The sequence below is a fragment of the Balearica regulorum genome, chromosome 29, assembly GCF_011004875.1.
Source record: "Balearica regulorum gibbericeps isolate bBalReg1 chromosome 29, bBalReg1.pri, whole genome shotgun sequence".
Taxonomy (NCBI): Eukaryota; Metazoa; Chordata; class Aves; order Gruiformes; family Gruidae; genus Balearica; species Balearica regulorum.
The window spans coordinates 2,158,270-2,177,513 of NC_046212.1; the positions used below are offsets into that span (position 1 = coordinate 2,158,270).

General features: G+C 55.7%; 3 protein-coding genes across 3 annotated transcripts; all 3 read right to left on the bottom strand.

Moving 5' to 3' along the window:
• Positions 1 to 68: 68 nt before the first annotated feature.
• COX14 (cytochrome c oxidase assembly factor COX14) lies at positions 69 to 566 on the bottom strand. The gene is made up of 2 exons (XM_075737768.1): positions 432 to 566; positions 69 to 344 (listed from the first exon to the last, which is right to left on the bottom strand). The coding sequence occupies exon 2, from the start codon at positions 334 to 336 to the stop codon at positions 178 to 180; it is 159 nt and encodes a 52-aa protein (XP_075593883.1). The 5' UTR covers positions 337 to 344; positions 432 to 566; the 3' UTR covers positions 69 to 177.
• A 1,679-nt stretch (positions 567 to 2,245) lies between these two features.
• On the bottom strand, positions 2,246 to 7,745 carry GPD1 (glycerol-3-phosphate dehydrogenase 1). The gene is made up of 8 exons (XM_010310720.2): positions 7,612 to 7,745; positions 7,244 to 7,421; positions 6,518 to 6,658; positions 6,007 to 6,145; positions 4,960 to 5,072; positions 4,395 to 4,628; positions 4,069 to 4,175; positions 2,246 to 3,783 (listed from the first exon to the last, which is right to left on the bottom strand). The coding sequence occupies exons 1-8, from the start codon at positions 7,650 to 7,652 to the stop codon at positions 3,687 to 3,689; spliced, it is 1,050 nt and encodes a 349-aa protein (XP_010309022.1). The 5' UTR covers positions 7,653 to 7,745; the 3' UTR covers positions 2,246 to 3,686.
• Positions 7,746 to 8,642: 897 nt separating this feature from the next.
• SMARCD1 (SWI/SNF related BAF chromatin remodeling complex subunit D1) lies at positions 8,643 to 15,435 on the bottom strand. Its single transcript, XM_075737625.1, has 13 exons — positions 15,247 to 15,435; positions 14,927 to 15,114; positions 14,018 to 14,060; positions 13,799 to 13,921; positions 13,394 to 13,516; positions 12,788 to 12,904; positions 12,357 to 12,458; positions 12,111 to 12,272; positions 11,905 to 12,002; positions 11,350 to 11,485; positions 10,888 to 11,010; positions 10,565 to 10,666; positions 8,643 to 10,354 (listed from the first exon to the last, which is right to left on the bottom strand). The coding sequence occupies exons 1-13, from the start codon at positions 15,412 to 15,414 to the stop codon at positions 10,301 to 10,303; spliced, it is 1,539 nt and encodes a 512-aa protein (XP_075593740.1). The 5' UTR covers positions 15,415 to 15,435; the 3' UTR covers positions 8,643 to 10,300.
• Between the last annotated feature and the right edge of the window lie 3,809 nt (positions 15,436 to 19,244).

The window sequence follows — 19,244 nt, forward strand, 5'->3', positions numbered from 1 at the left end:
CCCCCGGGAAACACCGTTTTAAGGGTGGCCGGGAGCTGTTGGGGCAGACACACGCAGCACCGCACTCGGGCTTTTCACGAGGGTTTTATTAGGCCCCATCTCCCCCCGCTCCGGGGCCGAGCCCCGGGGCCTTTCTCCTCCCAGCCGGGAAACGCGGTAGTGGGTGGCAGGTCGCCGTCAGCTGTCGGGGCCGGCCGCGGTCTGTCGCTCCCGGCGGCGCTGGAAGAGGCGGTAGGCGCGGACGCCGCACAGGTACCCGCCGTAGACCGTCAGCAGCAGCATGGAACCGGAGAAGGCCTTGTAGCCGAAGTCGGCCAGCTGTTTGCCGGACACCATGGCTGCGCCTGCAACACCGAGGCGGCGGTCAGCGGGGGCCGAGAGCGCTTCCCCCCCCCCCCCCCGTCCCGCCGCCCCTCCCCCGTCCCCGTTACCTGCCCCTCGGGCTCCCGTACCACCGGCGCGCGGTTCCGCTGCAGTGCGCTTCCGGCCAGCGCCCCGCCCGTCACGTGGGGCTGTGACGCCGCCGCGCTGCCTGCTGGGATGTGTAGTCCACGGGAGCTGCAGCGCCCCCTCGCGGGGCCGGCGGCACCGCCGCTCTGTCACCTCAGGCGGCCGGTGCCCCCCCCCGCGGCCCCGGGCAGGGCCGGCCCGGGCTGCCGCCCCTCGGGCCGCTCTCCTCAGCACGGGCCGTGCTGCTGGCCATGCCCCACAAGGCACGCCACAGCTCACCCTGCGTGAGGCCGAGGCGCCAGCAGCCTGAGGGGACTGTCCTCAGCCGCACACGGGATGGAGCCGAGGCCGTGCCGGTCCCGCTCCAGCGCTGAGGCACTCGGAGGCCTCGCCGCCCTCCCTGAGGGCCCAGCCTATGCTCGCAGCCCGACAGCCTCCTTCAGGAGGCCATGCTCCTCCAAAAGCACTAGGGCAGCTGCTGCCAGCAAGGGCTGCTCTTCTCCCAGGCCCGGAGCTCCTTGCGAGCCATAAACAGTGCTGCCACAGCGCTGCTCTGAGGGCTCCGTCAAGCCCTGAGGCTGCAAGAGCCAGGCTGTCCCCCCCCCCCCCCCCTCCTTTCCCCAGGCCGCTGCACAGCGGCACTCCGGAGGCTGCAGCGTCCTGCAGTGCCTGGATGTGCTGAGGCTGCAGAACATAACTCCAAATGGCAAAGGGAAGACTTTTTATAGCTCATGAACTCCAGTGCAAGGCACAGGTCCTAACAGCAAGAGACTTGCGCACTGGCCGCACGCAGGTGAGACGTAGGTCTTTCAGCAAATGCTGCAGGGCACCACCAGCAGTACGCAGCATCAGAGAAACCCACAGGAAGAGGGATTTGCAAAGCACTTCCATGGCAGAGGAAGCTAAACGCAAGTACAAAATCCAATTCTGGATCTTGCTGCAGCTCCGGGCAAGTGCTGGCAAGAGTTTAGCAAAGCGAGACTGCAATGTGTGTAGGGAGGAGAGCTCAGAGGCCGTCGCTCCTCTGTGAGCCTCATGTCCAAACGCTTGAGCTGGGATTCCTGAAGCACTTCAAGACAAAGGGAACTAGAAGCCGTGCCAGCCCTCCAGGAACACACTGGACTTCCTTTATCCTCCTTCCAACCTCAATAAAGTTCCTCATTAGAGGAAGCCGATGCTGGCTACTTTCCGTACGATAGCTCAGTTGAATTTAAAGGTCGTGGGTGCCTAGTGAGAAAGCGTGTCTAATAAAAGGCACAGAAACAACTGCAGTGCCAGCAGATTAAATTCCCCTAGCAAGAGGCCGAGCAGAGGGCTAACAGTCCTGGAAAGGTCACTCAGTACGAGACACATTTCAAAGAAAGACAGGGACAAGGCAAGTCGGGGAAAAGCAGTTGGGAAGAGATGACTAAAACAACACAGCACGTCCCAAGAAGCCAAGACATCAGAGAAGGGGAGGCCTGGGGTACACGGGGCACAGCAGGGTCCTGGCCTGGCTCCTGCAGGCCCCAGGTAGAAGAATTTGGATTCTGAACCCAGATCAGCATTTCAACCTCAACCCCCTTTGGTCCTGCAGCCAAACTTGAACAGTGGAACCACTGCTGAGAAAAAGCAAGTGGGACACTGTGTAATGTTGTGACTGAGCAGTGACCTGCGGGGGCATTCTTGCTGTTTCTGGGACAGCACACAAGGGTGCAGAGCCAGGAGGGAACTGACAGTGCCCTGTTCTGCACGCAGCAAGTCCAGCAGGCACCAACCCAAAGACAATGATGCACCAGAGCCACAGAGCAAAGAGCGTGTCTCCCCTCTCCTCTCCAAGTTTATTATTATTTTAAACATTTGTAAAGTACACTGCTAGTCAGAGACTAGGACCTGGAACGGGGGTGGAGAGCGAGACCTGCAGCAGCTCCAGCCTGCCGGCCCAGACAGGGATCAGTGAACCGCTGGACACGCTGGCCTGAGCAAACACGAGCGGAGCGAGCCAGCTTCAGAAGACCAGAGAGGTACGTGGCACACGGCCGGACAAGGGGCAAGTTTCAAAGGCACGAGACCTCTGTCCTCTCCTGTGATGTTGGAGGTCTCCTTGTACCTCTCGTGGATCACATGTCCATTGCTGCCCCTTGTGCTAGTGAGCAGTTTCCAGCACCCTTGCAGGAGGAGCAGCAGGGAAAGTGTGGAACCTGCTTTCTCATCTCCTATAAAGCCACGCGTAGAAGCAAAGACCAGGCTAAGGCACAGACTGGAGCAAGCCAGAGAGAAGGCAAAAAGCAATGATGTGGATCATTCATCTAAAAGCAACATGACCCAACTGCTTTGGCAGATACACAGCCAAGGGCTACACAGCCTGCCAGCTGCTCAGAAAGACTTTGGGGCAGTTGGTCCCTGCATTGCCAAAGCCAGCCAGAGGACAAACCGATATGAGGGAGAAAGGCTGTCTGGGGACAGTGGGCATGGAATTAGCACAGGCCAATCTGTGACAACAGGGGAGTTCCCCAGGTGCAGGGGGCAGATTTGACTGCAAGAGCAAAAAACTAAATAAACAAGCTGTAAAGTCTCATTCCGGAGCTGCCCTCAAACACAAAGCATTGGCTGTACTGTTCAGCAGGAGCAGCTGGTGGTGGCTGGGGAAGCAGCATGTGGCAGGGTGGCAAAGAGTGCTATTTTCTGTGCTGGTGCTTCTTAGAAAGAAGAGTGATTCTCAGACCCTTTGAAAGTCCTTAGGAGCTTCTCTTGCCTTGGTGGAGCCTGGCAGGGAAGCGTGCCCTCTCCACGAGGCAGTTAAGCCAAAAGCAACAACAGCAAGCAGGAAAGGGCTGGTGTCATGCAAAGTGGCCCTGTGGGGCTAACAGCAAAGCTTGTCCTCCCAGGCAGTGCCTCCTGCACAGCCCGTATCGATCAAGATGATCCGGCAGAGTCCTTCCAAGAACAGAATCCATCACAGCAAGAGAAAGTGAAAGGAGGAAGACGCTCAGCCCCGCTCAGGCCAGACCCTAGACAGCAGCAGAAGCTAAACGAGCCCTTCAAAGAGAGGGAGATCAGCAGATGCCTCTGTGCAGATGCCAGGCTCAGGCTGGCAGTGTCCAGGGCTGAGAAAGGGAACCTCTGCCCTTCCAGCACTCTGCAAAGGCTCCCAGGAATTCCGGACTCCTTACAAAGCTGTAGCAGCAGCGAGTTGGTGCGGGCAGCAGCTCTCCGCTCATCTCGGCAGGACCAGTGGTTTTGCAGGCAGAGCCCACTTACATGTGCTCAGGGTGGTTCTGGAGACACTTGATGACATCAGTGACAGGTTTGCCTTCGTAGCAGATCTGATACACAGCTGTGAAGAGGGGGAACCTGTGGGTAGATGAACAAAGTCACCCCCTGCACTGTCACCAGACCCGGCAGAGTCAGAGCACCTCAACTTCTGTTGTGACATGCAGAACCACTGGGCAGGAGCAGGTGGGACAGTGGCACGGTGCCTCATCCAACAGGCCATTCCTGCCTAGCAGGTTTGATCTGGGCAGTGCAGAGACTGACCTGAACAGTGGAGATGCTAAGGGTGGGTTTCCCCTTCCACAGCTGCAGAAAAGATCCCAGCCCCACCCCAAAAGAGCAGACAAGAGAGATGACAGCACTCACTTCTCCACTATGTTCTTGCTTTTAAGGATGCGATGCAGCTCAGCAGATGTCTGGGGACCCTGCAGCTTCTGCCCATTCAACATCTCCTTCTCCAGCTGTTCAATAGACTGAAACAACCCAACAGTGAGGGGGGAGCTGGACCCTGCAACCCCTCTGCTGCCCCGTGTTCCTTCCCTGGAGCCAGACTGTGGCACGGGGCGAGTGAAAGCAGGATACCACGGTGCTAGCTAGGTCCACCTCCTTGCCTGCTGTCGTGGTTTAACTCCAGCCAGTAACTAAGTAGGCTGATGCAGATATCGATGTTGCCTCCTCCCCGCTCTGCTTACCTTCCCAGTCTTGGCAAAAGCCTCAGCCACCTTGCGGTTGCGGCCACCGTAGCAGGTAGTGATGAGGTCAGCGACTCCACAGCTCTCCAGGAAGGTGGAAGGGGTGACGGGGCCCTTACAGAAGAGTTTGGCGAAGGCAATCATCTCCATCAGTCCCAGACGGATCACGGCAGCCTTTGTGTTGTCTCCATAGCCAAGCCCATCACAGAAGCCAGCTCCTACAGCCACAACGTTCTGGAAAACAACAGCAGCGCAGAGGGATCTGTTCCAAACGGAGCTCAGGGCTTTGCTGTGTCCATGAGCTGCCTGTGTGGTCCCAAGGACAGGCTCCTGCCTGCCCCTGCCTGTGCCAGCGATCATCGTCCCTCCAAGCAGCTGAACAGGACACATCCACGGTTCCCTCCAAAGCCTAGCCTTTGACCCAAAGGTCTCAGCGAGCCCCAGTGCAATGTCCAGTGGGGTTCATTTGACTGGCAGCCTCCTCCCCAGAGCTCCCTGCAGGGCCCTAGAGAACAGCAGGCTCTGCTAACCAAGACCCACAAACCCTGGCGAGTGGCTCACCCACCTTGAGAGCCCCGCAGATCTCTACAGTGTCAGCTTCCTGCACCACTGTCACCCGGAAGTTCGGTGTCTGCATCAGCTCCTTCAGCGTCTGCCCATGCTGCATGTTCTTGCAGCCTGATGAGACAAAGGGAGGAGGAGGAAGATGATGGGCAGAGACCCCGAGGTAGGACCGTGCTGCTTTCCTGCCCGGTGATATGTTCCTGCAGCATAGCAAGAGGAACCTATTGCCCAACTGATGGACGTTGCTAAACATTTGCAGGTCCACAAAGTGCCAAGCACACATTGCCCGTCAGATGAGCAAGGTTCAACCTTGGAATTCCCAGAAGACAGGGACGATCCCTACTGCTGTGTCAAACAAGACAGAACTGACATGCCCAGGAGATTAAAAGCATCTTCGAAGTTTGCAAAGCTGGGTTTGGAAACTGCTGTTCTCCCTGTTCCTGCAGTGTCCTGCTCAAGAGCATTTCTGCATGCTCGCAGTGAGAGCATGTTCTGCTTATACCTCTCCAGTCTCTGCGGCCTCCTGCACAGCATGTTTGCTTTTGTTTAAAACACAGACACTTTGAATCCTGTAACTTCTAACCCAGCGAACTGTTCTGTTGGTTTTGGCTGCTGTGCATGACTCACAGTGCGGAGGATGTTAGGAACAGTCACCAGATGAACTTTCAAGCAGCTCTGGCTGGCAATAACATGAGATCCAGGTGAGCATCCCTTGAAGCCCAAGGAAATGAAGGTAGGAGCTCTATTTCTAAAGGGCCTCTTAGTGTCCACCCCTTTAATTTGTGCCAGGCAGACTCCCTGATGCTCAGAGTCCATGCCAGCAGAACTTACAGACACACAACTCTGTTTTTAATGACGTGAGCAATCACATCGTAAAACCTGTGAATGAGTTCATCCAGCTCCTATGGAATCTCACTGCCTCCACAGGGAGAAAGGGCTGGCTCACCTGAGGCAGACGGGAGTTTAAGCTGCACCATGCTCACCCCTTTGCCTCTTCCTGCTCATCAGAAATGAAGGCTGCTAACGAGGAGGGATGTTGACTCCTTACCAATGGTTGTTTCACAGAACTTCTCTTCTGCCACTTCACTAGCAATGTTGGCCCCCATGAGGACGCTCATCTCTATTCCCAGTTTCTCATGGATGATGTCTGAGATCAGCCTCAGCCCATCTGGTCCTTCGTCCACCCCCTGGGACATGACCAAGACAGGGATGAGCCCCTGTCCCCCCAAGACCTGGGCCCACCTGCCCCAATCCCGCTATTCCCTGTGCTGCAGTGCTCCGACTCTCATCCCAACAGCCCCCCCGCGCTCAGCTGCACCCCTCTCCTCACAGCACTCGAGATCCCCCACATGCCCTCACCCTTCTCCTCCGCTAAATCCCCACAAAGACTCTGCTCCCACTTCCCACTCTCCCCCCCAGCCATAACCCTGGAGAGCCCGGCTTCTGCTCCAGAATCCCCAGATTCCCTTTGCAGCCTCTCCGAGCCAGGCTGCTTCCAGGTAAATCCCCCGACCCAGCACCCCAGCGAGTTGCCCGGGCAGCGCTCCTCCTGCACACACCTTGATGAGCGACACCCCAACAGCATCTTTCTTCACATGGCCCTTGAGCTGGTCACAGACTTTGCCGATAAACTGGTGGGGCACCACGAACAGGAGAATGTCAGCCCCAGCACAGGCTTTCAGCAGGTCTGGCTCTGCTACCTGAACAGGATACAACTGTCATCAGGGATTTGTGCCTGTAGTTGTGCAGTGAGCGTGTCCCGAATCCAGGACAAAACAGGGGCTTGAGAGCAACTGCTGGGGGCTTCCCTTACAGGTGCCCTTCCAGGGCTGGCAGGGCAGGGTGGCTGGAGCAGAGCGAAAGCAGCCCAAGCTGGTGGCGCAGAGCTGGGGTCATTTGGGGAACCGCAGCAGGCCAGAGCGTGCCGAGGGGCTGAGCGTAGAGCTGTGGGGCAGCAGGCCCCGTGGGGCAGCAGGCTCTCTGCACGCTGCTGATGTCCACCCCGAGGCAACCGCATGGCCTCAAGCCCAGCTCGTGGGATGCCAGGGCAAAGGTGGGCAGCGAGAGCAGCCAGGGCTGCAGCTTGTCCAAGCGTGGATCAAGGTCACCGGGAGGGTGTAACTGAGTCCCATGCAGCCCGGTGCATCTCCTACCTTCAAACCCCCGGTGCCCAGGACCCCAGGGCTCCAACAGCTCCCAGCTATGGATTACCTCTGACCAGAGAGCCTGGCTGTCAGCACCGGCCCTTGTGCCCAGCAGAGAGGCTGCCAGCAGGCCACACTCACCACATTGGGGGGTAGCTTGTGCCCCGGCAGGTACTTGACGTTTTCATGCTCCGTGTTGATGATTTCAGTGAGCCGCCGGCCACCAACCTCCTCCTCCAGCACCCACATGTTCACCTGTTTCTCGAAGGTGCTCAGCCGTGCCGCATTGCTGCCAGCGATCTTGGCGATGGCCGAGCCCCTGCATGGGCAGAGCAGAGCCGTAGGCAGCGGGCACCAAATCCACTGGCACCAGCGAGCCCCATGTCACTCGCACAGGGGTCCCGGTGAAACGGGGACGGCTTGCACCGGGTGCCATGAGGCACCGAGAAGGATGGGGACCGTGCTGTGCTCCAAGAGGGGACCCGGGCCCCCAGGCAGCAGGTGCTCACCAGTTGCCAGAGCCCACGACGCAGACCTTCTTGCCACCCATGGTGCGGGGAGCCGGGGCGCTGCGCAGCACTGAGCCCGCCGCTGGTATTTCAAGGCTGCCCAGAGCAGGGGCGGCCCCGTCCCGCCTCTGGCCCCGCCTCGGCCCCGGAGGGGAATCGGGCACCCGTGCCCGGGGCAGCAGAGCCGGCGGCTGTCCTGGCAGAGCCCGGCGGGTGGCAACACAGGGCCGCGCTGCAGGTGCAAATCGCTCCCCTGAAGCAAAGGTGACATAGCTCAGATTGCAAATCTCAGCAGCGCCGGCAGTCCGGACTGCCCAGCCTCTCTCTCCCCCTTTTTCTGCATAAAAGCATTTTATTTTCCCCTCTTCCTAAAAAAATAATGGGGTTTTGCTCCCCCAGGTAAGAAATATGAACCGTCTGGTTGCAGACCCAGGACACAAGTCCTGCCCTCATCTCACAGCCTTACACTACTGCCTGACCTTAGGCAAGCTCCCCTTCCATACACAGAGGATCTCTTTCCCTTGCAACAAGGGCTTACGGGTTTTCTGTAAAACATTTCTACTTGTATAAAAAGGGCAAGGTGAAGAGAGTAATGACCCTTCTGCATAAACCCTTGTATGTAAACTTTAATACAGTTTCCTCAAAATTATGCCTGACTCCCACAGGACTTGTAACAGGCTGTCACAATTCTGCAAGGCAGCAGCGTGGAAACAGGGCTGCCGAGATTTTATCAGCAGCTTGGCCACTGGACTTCCAGTTTTGCTCAAGTTACTTTGTTTACCACAAAAGCACTTTGCAAAGGCTTAACAGACTCTGCAAGCCAGGAGATCTTTACATGAAATGCTCTCTATAAAAGGCCAAAATATGAAGAACATTTTCTCTCCCATCTCTTAACCCAGTTGGCTGTAAAAAAAAAAAAATATAAAATAAAGTGGAGATAATCCTGTCCCTTCCCAGGGAAGTAAATCAAGTGTCACCAAGGCAGCTGCTGAGAGAAAGCGTGCTGTCAGCACAGAAGGAGAGAGGACAGCTTCCTTCACAGGAGGCTTTTATTAAAACCGGGTGACGTCTACAAGGATACAGTAAAAAACCAAAAATTTTGGTCCATGGAAAAAACCATAATATTCAGTTAAGAAAAGCAGTTATTCTGCAACAGCTATGTTTGCCTACGCAGTACTCAGCATCCTTCATGTGTGATTACCCTGAGGAGTCAGTGGGCTGCTTCATCAGCACCAAGACCTTCACCCCAGTACCACAGAGGAGCCATTTCATAAGGGGGCAAAGGAGAAGGGAAGTCGAGAGTCTATTACTCACAGACATGTAGTAACACAGACACAAGGAGTAGGGCCACCCAGGCTCCCAAATTCATAGCAACCTTCCCAACCTCCCCAAAGCTGGGTGTGGGGGATGGGGGAGGTTCGTCAGTAACGTGACTTTGCAGCTATTCCAAGAGAACATGACCAACTTTCAAGTCCATTTGTGTTACAGTCCCGAGCAGAAATACAGAGATCCAGGCTAAAAGAAGCCATTCTCTTATGCCTGACCACTAGTTCACTAGTAATTCATTCCATGAAGAGGCATCTGGGCTGCTACTCCCACAGTAGAGAAAATCTACTTGTACATTCCTGAACCATGCTGGGCCTTACAGCAGCCCCAGAACCTAAAACTTGACTAAAAACCACAGGAGCTTCAGCATGGAAACACCTGCTAACGCGTATGCTTGGAGCTACATCCGTTCCCAAGGACTGTCCTGTTACCCCCCCGGATCCACACGAAGGAGCCTCTGGTCCCCACAGCAAGTGACGCAGGATAACTGTCCCAAAGCAACGAGCCTACAACACCGTGGCCCTGCACAATTCCACCAGGCAGTTGCTGCATCCCCTCTCCCAGCTACAGGGAAAACAAGCAGCAGATGGCTTGCTGGAACCGCAAGCAAAGGTCTTTTGCAATGAAGTCTCGCCACTCCAACGCTTCCGCATCCCTGCGGTAAGCCAATGTCCCATCTCCCCCGTGATCCCAGCCTAGGACAGTCTGTCAAAGAACACAAAGGGAACAGGGCAGGAAAGAGGGACAAGGCAAGAAGCAATTCTCTACACAGTCCAGTAACTTCCTCAAGGAGGAGAGTGACCTATGAGGCAGCCCAGTGCAGCAGCACCCTCCGAGCGAGGGAGTAAGGGCAGGGAGGTATGTCAGCTCATGGCATCCTGCCCACTACATCTCCTGGCACCTTGCTATAAAATGAGGCAGGGAAGAGAAGAGCCATAGAACTCCACCCTTATGGCAGATCCAGGCAGGTCTCACGTGTGCCACAACTAGATGCTAGTTGGGGAGGAATGGGCTGTGGTTTCCGAACTCGAGAAAGGCTCCAAGTCAGCAGTCGTACTGGCTACTGGGGACACTACGGGCAGTGCGGAGTCAAGGGAAGGCTCTTGGAAGCCTTGGGACTGACAAGGCAACAGTCAGGAAGAAAACCAGGTAGAAATGTGTGCTCATTGGAGCCTGTCTGCTTGCCGCACCCCAGAAGACCCCAGGTGTCCTGGAGCTGCCCCAAGAGGGACAATGCCAGGATGAATAATGATGCAGGCCTCGCTGCTGGAGTGGGATTATGTCAGCTTTAACAGTGTACTCTGCAGCTCTCCATCTCCACAAATAGCCGTGATGCCTTCTGGCTGGGGAGGGGCGGAGCAGCCTATGTGTTACGGATGCCCAGGGCCTGCTCCAGTTCCTGCCGTCTTTGCTGCACCTGCAAGAGAAGCCAGAATTGCAGCATTAATATACTCAGATGGTGCAGCACATCAGCATCCGAGTAACATGGGATGCAGCTGGAAAAGGGTGAACTCAAACTGGGACCAAGATGCACGTGAAGCTTAGCACTGCCACTTTCCACCACGGAGTGAGACAGGTACTCTGAGCCACTGGGTACAGAGAGGGACCCCCGCTCGGGGACACCCACCTTGGAGTAGAAGTATCTGCACACGGCTTCCTGTGCCCACGGCTGGAAGTAGAACTCAGCTCTACGCTCCTCTTCAGGATTCCCAACAACATCAGTCATTGTCTGGAAAGCACAAAGCACAAAACCGTTCAGGGAGCGCAAAAGCTCTGCACTGAGCAAACCCACCCCCCTCCCCTTTCCTCAAAGACATTTCAGTACAGTCAGGTCAGGTCCTTACGCGTCTTGCTTTCTGAGCAGGAAATTGCCTCTATCTCTGTGGGAGCTGGTTATAATGAGGGAAGCGTGTGGAAGGTGGATCCAGTCACACAAGACAAAGCTTTTACCTTTAAATCCCGGCACTGGGACTGTAGCCAGTCATTGATGAAGCCCTGAGGATCTCGGGCAAAGCTCAGCATGAACTCACGCTGGGTCTTCAGCTGGTTAATTGTCTCTATTGTTTCATGGATCTGAAGGAGATAAGCACAGCAACTAAACTGCTGAGTAGGGGAAAAAGTCAGACAGAAACAACAAGAGACCCAACACACGAAGGCAAAGTCTTATACTCCCTAGTCGACTTGCACCTATCAGACAGGATTTTCAATCATTACCAGTTTTCCCACTGACCATTTGCTTTAAAACTACACTTCCAGGTAAAGCCACCTGTTTGTAACCATGGCTGACCCCGCTGCAGCTTCCATCGCACAGCGGAGCACAGCTGAACTCCTGTCCTGTTCAGGGCTCGCCTGCTCTGGAGACAGATTCCTACCCAGCACTGAGGAGAGCAGACCCATAGGAGCTCCTCCTACCTTGTTATCCAGAGCAGCGATTTCCTGTTGGCTGGCTGTGGATAGCAAAAAGGAATTCATCTGAGTTTTCAAGGTATCATCCACCTCCACATCGATGTCATAGCAAGCTGTTTTCTTCTGGTCATTTGGATCAACACTAGAAAAAAGCCAAAGTAAGTAAGTAGCTCAAGAAAGCACCAAACTGTAGCTCTTCCAGGATGCTGCAGCATAAGGACTGCAGGCAGGGACAAGCTAAGCTGGCATTAAGCTTCGGCTCTAACACCAAGCAGCAAAGCTCCACTGATGGCTTTGCAGCACGAGGACCAAGTGATTGTTCCAAGCAGATTTCTATCTACAACAGTGTAATGCAAAGGACAGCACGAACGTGGGAGTGCCTTGCGGAAAAGAGGGATGTGGTGAATGAAAGGCGGCTGTTCTTGTACGAAGAAACAATGACAGGCAACATTGGAACTGCTGCTGAAAATCAGAACACATTACATCGTCTTCCTGTGCTGGCCTCACCCATCCCTTCCACTCTTCTTCCTAGAAATATGAAGTCAAGTGGACCAGTCTCACCTGATGACATGATTAATGATGATCGGTTCCGGGGGCATAAGCAACGCGTGAAGTCTTTGTGGGATTTCAGAGAACTTCATCCGCTGAGATTCAAATATCTGTGACAGAAACACAGGGCTAAGGAAAGGAATGGGAGCTCAGTGCCAGTGACCACTGGCTGCTGACAAAGACAAGCCGAAACAGTCGCTTGTTCCAGCCACAGTTACCTGCTGGAGGTATTTGTCACAGATGACATACTCCCGCTCATGGGGGTCCTGGAGCTTGTGGGTCTTGATATATTGCCACAATGCCTGGATGATCACCGGACGGGTCTGAGTGTGAATCCCCAAGAGACGGGCCAAGCGGGGATCCAATTTGAACTGGGGAGGCTGAAACAACAGGCACAGAAAGGTGAGATGGCCACAGGCACAGCTAACGATACACGCCCAGCACTGCTACTCCCAACATCTTACCTGGTAATCCAGCATCAGAAGGACAGTACAGCGCACATTTACATCTCCCGGCCTCTTCACCTGGAAGCCGTCTGTCTCCTGAGTTGTAGCAGTCCTGTGCCACTGAACAGGAGAAGGCATTTAGAAGCACCCCCAAGCTTCGTTCCCTTTGCTCCCGCTGCTTGGCGCCCAACAAGCTTGCCAGTAAATCCCACCCACCTAGAGAAAGTTCATCTTATTCCCACTTACAGCTTGAAACAAGAATTAATACATTTGTTCAAAGCCCCAGCAAGTCAAAGGAAAAGCTAAGATAAGAAATCAAGAGCTCCTGGCTCCCAGCCACTTGTTCAAGCCTTAAGTATCCCCACCTCTCAAGTTACAAATGATCTACAAAGCCTGTCTGCTGAAACACCAACCCATTTTTAGTGGTAACACAGCAAAAAGAAGCTCACCTCTACCAGGTGATTGTCAGGGCCATACAGGTCTTTATCAAGTTCAATGACCAGAGATTTAAAGAAGGATGAGAACTTTCTTTTCTGCTTGGTGGCATCATATTTGGACAAAGCAGACTGCAAGCAACACAGGAAGGAAAAGTGTTAGGACAGCAAGTCTCAGCACTCAAGCACAGCCACCGTGCACGACAGCGTTCCTTTAAGTTCTGAACACCTAAATTCACCAACGTGTGCTTGAAAATCAAGTTTCAAGTCAGAAAGTGAAAGACTGGAGTTAAAGATGAGCTTGCAGGAATTAAATCACTCAGCAGTTACATACAATGCAAGCACCCTGCTTCTCAGAGCCAGGGTACGCAAGTGCCACTGATCTGCTCTCACCATTCATTCTTAGAGCTATAAGAACTTTGTATAACTCATGTCCTGCCACGGGGATACCCATCCGTCTCCAAGTTGGGCTCTCGGTCTCTTCACCATCAGACTCCTTGGAAAACAGAGATGAAGGAGGATATCAAGCCCCTAGCTACACTCTCAGACACTAAGAAACTGGTTTCAGTGCCAATTCCAGACCCATAAAGTCACCTCTGTGGCTGGGTATTTCACACTTACATCTTCCAGCAGCCGTCCTTCCACCCGAAGCTCCCAGGAGGCGACTGTTCCTTCACCATCCTCTGCATCCGACTTGGCTGGATTGAAGGTATTGGAGATAAAAATACGTAGCTTTCGTTTTTGCTAAGAGAAAAAGCATCGTCTCAGTGTTAATTCTGAAATAAAGGGCTGACTATCTTGCTTATGTTTTGCTAGAACTAAGCTTAACGTTTTTTGCTGCATGATATTGCCCCCCCTCCCATGGCAGACAGCAAGGAAAGAGGCATTTCTGGTTCCACCTCTCAGTTATGTCTGGAGCATTAAGATTCCAGGGACACGACCCGAGCTTCAGCGCTCTCCTGCTGGCTTAACTCAAGCAAAAGCCTCCAAACCTCGCTCAGGATAACGATGACAACCCTCCCCTACCTTAATGGGTCGCTTCAAAGCCTCCTGGATATCTAAGCGTTTCCTCATGATCGTCTGGTCCAATTTCCTTTCAAAGGCCAGCAAGTCCATGTAGGCCTGAGACTCGGGTACAAGTTCACGAATCTAGAGCCAATCAAGAATGCAAATCACCGTCAGCTTGCCCGCACTTCTCTGGTCTACTTCGTATCAACAGAGGCTGCAACTTCACGTTCCACTCACCCTCTGAGGTAGAATTTTGTCAGCCATCTTCTTCTTTTTAGCGCTGTTGAGGAAGAAGATGCAGACGCAGGCATTAAAATGGCAACGGCTTTGCGCAAATTAACTGCAGGCGTTCACGAAGGGAGCGAGACAACGGCTTATTCTCTGGGTTTGTACTGCGGCACGAGCAGCACGCTCAGCCAGGATGCCAGTCTCGGGCCCAGGCTCTCACGTTCAGAGGCATTTATCGTGACTGGCAGCGCAGAGCCAGGCTCTTTATTCCCACAGCCCCTGCCAGGGCTCCAGCACCGCGAGCTGACGAACCCCGCAGCAGCGTGACTAACTGATTACCTGAACGTGTCGCACCCCCCCCCCCCCGAGAGCTCGGAAAGCGCGGTTACATCATGCTGAAAAGGCCGTGCTGACATAATGCCAAACAAAGCGACTCTCTAGCCTCAATTAGCTTCAGACCGACCTTTCTAAGGGATGTGTTTGAAATCAAGGGGTGAATTACCCGTGTTACTGAGGAATCACGTCATACTGCCAGAAACGTGACATAAACTGCTGCTGTCCAGCAGCTGCACGTTATTCTTTCACCTGCTGGAAGCCCCCCTCTCCCACAGGAGCTGCACGAGAAAGCCCACGTCCCTTTCAGCCCCCCAACAAGCAGCTGCCGTGAGAAGACAGAGCACCCCAACAGCCAACGGAAAACCTTTGTCCGGTGCCACCGTCAGGGACCGGTGCCTCCCGCCGCCCCCCGGCACAGTCCCCGCTCCAGCGAGGACTCACTGCTCGCTCTCCCATTGCGGGGGGTGCCTGCCCGCGCCCCCAAATCCGCCCTCTCCCCGTGGGGTACGTGGGGACAGAGGCAACGCGCCTGTCCCCTTGCCGGGGGATGTCCCGGGACGCCCCGGGGATACCGGCCCTTACTTGTGGTTGCGGTTGGGCACGGCCTGCGGCTGCACCTGCTGGAGCTGCTGCGGCGCCGGCCTCTTGCGGGCCTGGTCCAGGCTGGCCTGCGCCATCCCGGGCCGCACCGCCGGGCTCCCGCCGTAACCGGGCGGCCCCATGGAAGGGCCCTGCGGCGCCAACCGGCTACCCGGTAACATTCCGGGGCGCTGCGGAGAGAAGAAAACCGGTCCAGCGCCCACCGGGAGCGGCCGTCCCCGTCCCCGTCGCCCCCGCTCCCTCCCGCCCCGCCCCGCGCAGCGCCGGTCCGCGCGCCCCCGCCGGCCCCTCCCCCGCCTCACCGGGTAGGCGGCTCCCGGCAGCGGCGAGCGGTACAGGCCCTGTCCCGGAGCCGGGCCCATGCGCACCGGCCCGCCAGGCGTGCCCGGTCCCAGCGCGCCGGCCCCGGCAGCGGCCCCACCGCCGCCGCCGCTGGGAGTCACCGACTGGAATCCCGCCCGCGCCGCCATCTTCTCCAGCACAAAGGGGAGCGGGCCGGAACCGGATGTCCGTCATAGAGAGCCCGCGGGGGGGGGCCGCGCTAGAGAGGCACCGCCCGCAACCGTCGCCCTCTGCCGGCTGGAGGCCCGCGCTAGGGGCGGGGTGCTGGGGGGTGCAGGGGGTACACGGAGGGTGCGGGGTGCTGGGGATCCTGGGGGTACGTGGGAGAATGAGGGGTCCTGGGGGGTACATGGGAGGGTGCTGGGGTAATGGGGGTGCTGGGGGGGTGCAGGGTGCTGAGGGGTGTAGGGGGTACATGGGAAAATGTGGGGTCCTGGGAGGTGCTGGGGTTGGGGGTGCTGGGAGTGTTGGAGCTGGGTCCTGGGGGGTGCTGGGGTAATGGGGGTGTATGGGAGGGTGCAGGGTGCTGGGGGGTGTTGGGGCCATGGGGGTGTGTGGGAGGGTGCAGGGTCCGGGGGGGTGGTTCTGGGGCTATATGGGAGGGCGCAGGGTCTCAGGGCAAGGTCCTGGGGACTACGGGGGGATGCAGGGTCCTGGGAGGTTACGGAAGGGGACAGGGACCATGAGGGTTGTTGCTCTTGGGGGTGCTGGGGACAGTGTTCGCGGGGAGCCTGCGGGGGATGCGAGGGCCGCGGGAGAGGGGAGAGTCCCGTGGGCGTGAGGAGCAGGGTGGGAGAGGCAGCGGGCTGTGTGCTAGGGGCTCTCGTCTCTGTGCAAAAACCACCTGTCAGAGAATCTGCAGCTCCTTGAATCCTTAGGCTGGCAGCCATTGAGCTCCCTTCAGGTGTGCTCAGGGACTCATCTGCCTACCTCAGCTGACATCGCACTCGTTCTGAGCTCTCCTGTCCTAGTTTAGCCTGGCCGATTTCCACTGCAGCCCTCAGAGCTGCTGCTCTGGGGTTGGGGTGTCAGTCCCACTTGCCAGGCCATAGCTGTAGCACTCACTGTTAGAAATATCTGCCTGTTGCAGGAGATGCTGGTCCTGAAGCCTCCCTGGCGCTGGGATGTGCCCGGAGGAAGGCGGCTTCGCCCCGGGGATGGGAGACTCCAAGTGCAGACCTGGCAGTGACACCTCCCACCAGAGCTCCTGTCCTTAACGAGTAAGATTATTGGGGCATAAATGGGCACGAATGCAGTCAGTTTGTTCAGGTTTAGGCTGAGCACCCAGGAAAAGGATTCCTGTCTCCCTTGACAGTGACTTGTGTTGCTACAGAAAGTATGATGTTAGAATTAAAGGCCACTTTCTGCAAGTATTAACATTAAGTTCCTTATTCCCCAGAGCACTTACCCTTGTGGTTGCTCTGAGAGAAAAAGGGACACAAATCCATCCAGCATTAATCTGTGAAAAAAAGCCAAGTGAGCAGTCACACCACAAGTATTAATTAAGCAATTAATGATGATCGTGGGTCATTTCAGAGGCTGTCCCTTACAGCGCGTGGCATTGTTGACTGAGGAAAGAAGTGGGGATGTGTTGGCACCTTTTCTGCCAGATACGGCATTTTCTATCCTTGATTAAAAACATGAAGCTTTGAGCACAGCCATTAACTGTTGTCTCAGCATCCATGTGTCCGTGCAGTTAATTTAATGCCACCTCCGACAGGCTTGGCGCCCAGCAGCCTTATGAAATATTCATGGGGAGGAAAAGCAGTGGAACTTATCTGCTCCGTATTGTTCAGATGCAACTTTGACTGAGACTTAAAGCCTGGCAGGAGCCTCTTGGGCAGGCTGGAAAGCTGCCTGGCCCTCCTGGGAGGGACACACAGTGTGGGGCGGGGTGGGAGAGAAAACAAGGACTAACCTGAGAAGTGGAGAGAGGGAAGCGAGACTTAGAGAGCTGCTCAGCTTGGCACAGGGAGCGGGTGAGCTGCAGGGTGGTCTTGAGAGACCCCACGTTGCATGAGCTGAGCTGAGAGCGACCCCAGCCCTCTGTCCCCAGGGATGCTCTGACCAGTCCTCTTTGTCCCCTGACACTGTTTTGTAAGAAACAGGGCTCAAATAACGCCAGCTTCCTTGGCTCAGTGTCTCCTTACACTTGTCCTTTCTCCTTTCCTCTGCCCTGAGGGTTTGGTTGGTTCCCTCCTCCCAGTGGGAAGGGTTTGCGCTACCCAGTGCACCTTGGTTTTACTGCACCTGCTGGCACAAGGCAGCTCCTCTGAAACCTCTTTCCCCAACCAGTACGGCTCTGGCTCCAGGCAGCCGAACAGCATCCAGGACTGTGTAATTATATCTCAGCGCCTGTTTCTGCTGGCAGCTTTAGCAGCGAGCAAGTGGTAACCGGGAATTATTGCCAGGGAGGAGAAGGGGTGATGCTATCTCTGCCGTGGTTATATGCGTGTTGCGTGATTAATCCTTGCTCTGTAGGGTTTCAGCAGCCACACAGTCCGCAAGGTAAACACAGCGGCGTGCAAGCAGGTGCTTCCCAGCATCTCAGGCTTAGGTGTGTCACACCTCATCCTCGTGTGCATCGTCAGAAATGATTCCCGTGAAATGTAATTAACTCCTTGTCTTGTGCACAGCGTGAGTCTCGCACCACCGAGTGACAGACGTGGATGCACGCGCGCTGCCTGCACCACGCACCTCGCAGGCTGCCAGCCCTGTGCAGCCTACATGTGGTGTGCCCATCCGTGAGCCGCCGCAATCCCAAACGGGCCGAACCTCCCCGGCCTGCGTGCACTATCCTGCAACGCTCTGGTGGTGCACAGTACCGCTTTGAGTCCAAAAACGTGCAGCTTTTCCACTTCATAGCTGAGAGCTGCTCACATTGGTGTCCTGTCTGGCTACCTGCCGTATTCCCACGGGAATTGCATCGGCTATGCTGCCTTTGGGGTCCAGGCGCCTCATCTGTGAGTCCGTTCCAGGCTGCGGCTCACAGACATCGTGTCCGGCGGCAGCAGAAACCTCAGACAGCCGTGCTGGGGATGCGCCTATGCAATGTGAGGCTGTGACAGATGGATGGGGTGACCCGCTCCCAGCACAGCCCAGCAGGTTAATGGGGAGCTGTAGAAGAGATTAGAGCTTGCAGAGACGGGGTCACTGCCTGCCCCCTGCAACAGGAGCTGCTGTGAATGCCGCCGCGGAGGCAGCAGGCATGGTCAGCTGCTCTGGCTACTCACAGTGGCTGGCTGCAATTAATTTAGGTTCATTAACTCCCTTCTGGGCTTAGCTATATTATCTTGTTCCTATTCAAAACCCACCCTGTGGCTTTTGCAGCACCAACTCTGGCAGAGAAGGACCGGAATAGCAGTGAGACCGTTCTAGTTTAAATGCAAAACACCCGTCTGCCATTTCCAGGAGCAACAGGGACGTGGCCAGAGCCAAGTGACTGAGGGGCGTTTGGCATTTCGGTACTCCCTGCCTGCTGCCCACTCGCTGTTACTCAGTCTCCATGGGGTCCCGAGGGCTTTTTTTGGATGCCCAGTGTTGGATCCGGCATGTTACTTTTGCTCTTTGTAGCTGGAAATTTTCAGGACAAGGAAGTGCGTTTACATATGGCTTGTGCTACAACCGCTACTAACTTGGTTAAATTAAACCCAGGTGATATTCAAGCTAGTGACTCATTTCTGCTGAATCTCAGGTGTCTGTCCCAAACCACAGAAGTGCTAGAGTTGTCAAAGATTAGCAGCAGTGCATATGTTAATTCTCCTCCTCCTGCTTGAGAGCAAAAGCCAGTTCCCATCCTCTGGTCCCAGAGTGTCCCTCGGGGCAGCGCAGGACCAGGCAGCGATGCTGGAGCTCCCTTGGGGACCCAGAGCAATTCCCCCGTTAGCCCCGCACTCGGCAAAGGGACCTTTAATGTGACTGTTCAACATCAGCTCTGATGTTGCTGGTATTTGTGTGC

What these genes read in the sequence shown, in the direction of transcription:
- COX14 (XM_075737768.1), bottom strand. Translation starts at nt 336, where the DNA reads ATGGTGTCCGGCAAACAGCTGGCCGACTTCGGCTACAAGGCCTTCTCC.
- GPD1 (XM_010310720.2), bottom strand. Translation starts at nt 7,652, where the DNA reads ATGGGTGGCAAGAAGGTCTGCGTCGTGGGCTCTGGCAACTG. An exon ending in ACAAGCTACCCCCCAATGTG is followed by an intron (nt 6,659 to 7,243) that starts GTGAGTGTGGCC and finishes TATCCTGTTCAG; the next exon opens with GTAGCAGAGCCAGACCTGCT. An exon ending in AGATCTGCGGGGCTCTCAAG is followed by an intron (nt 4,629 to 4,959) that starts GTGGGTGAGCCA and finishes GTTGTTTTCCAG; the next exon opens with AACGTTGTGGCTGTAGGAGC.
- SMARCD1 (XM_075737625.1), bottom strand. Translation starts at nt 15,414, where the DNA reads ATGGCGGCGCGGGCGGGATTCCAGTCGGTGACTCCCAGCGGCGGCGGC. An exon ending in TGCCGGGAGCCGCCTACCCG is followed by an intron (nt 15,115 to 15,246) that starts GTGAGGCGGGGG and finishes TTCTCTCCGCAG; the next exon opens with CGCCCCGGAATGTTACCGGG. An exon ending in ACAAAATTCTACCTCAGAGG is followed by an intron (nt 13,922 to 14,017) that starts GTGAGTGGAACG and finishes GATTGGCTCTAG; the next exon opens with ATTCGTGAACTTGTACCCGA.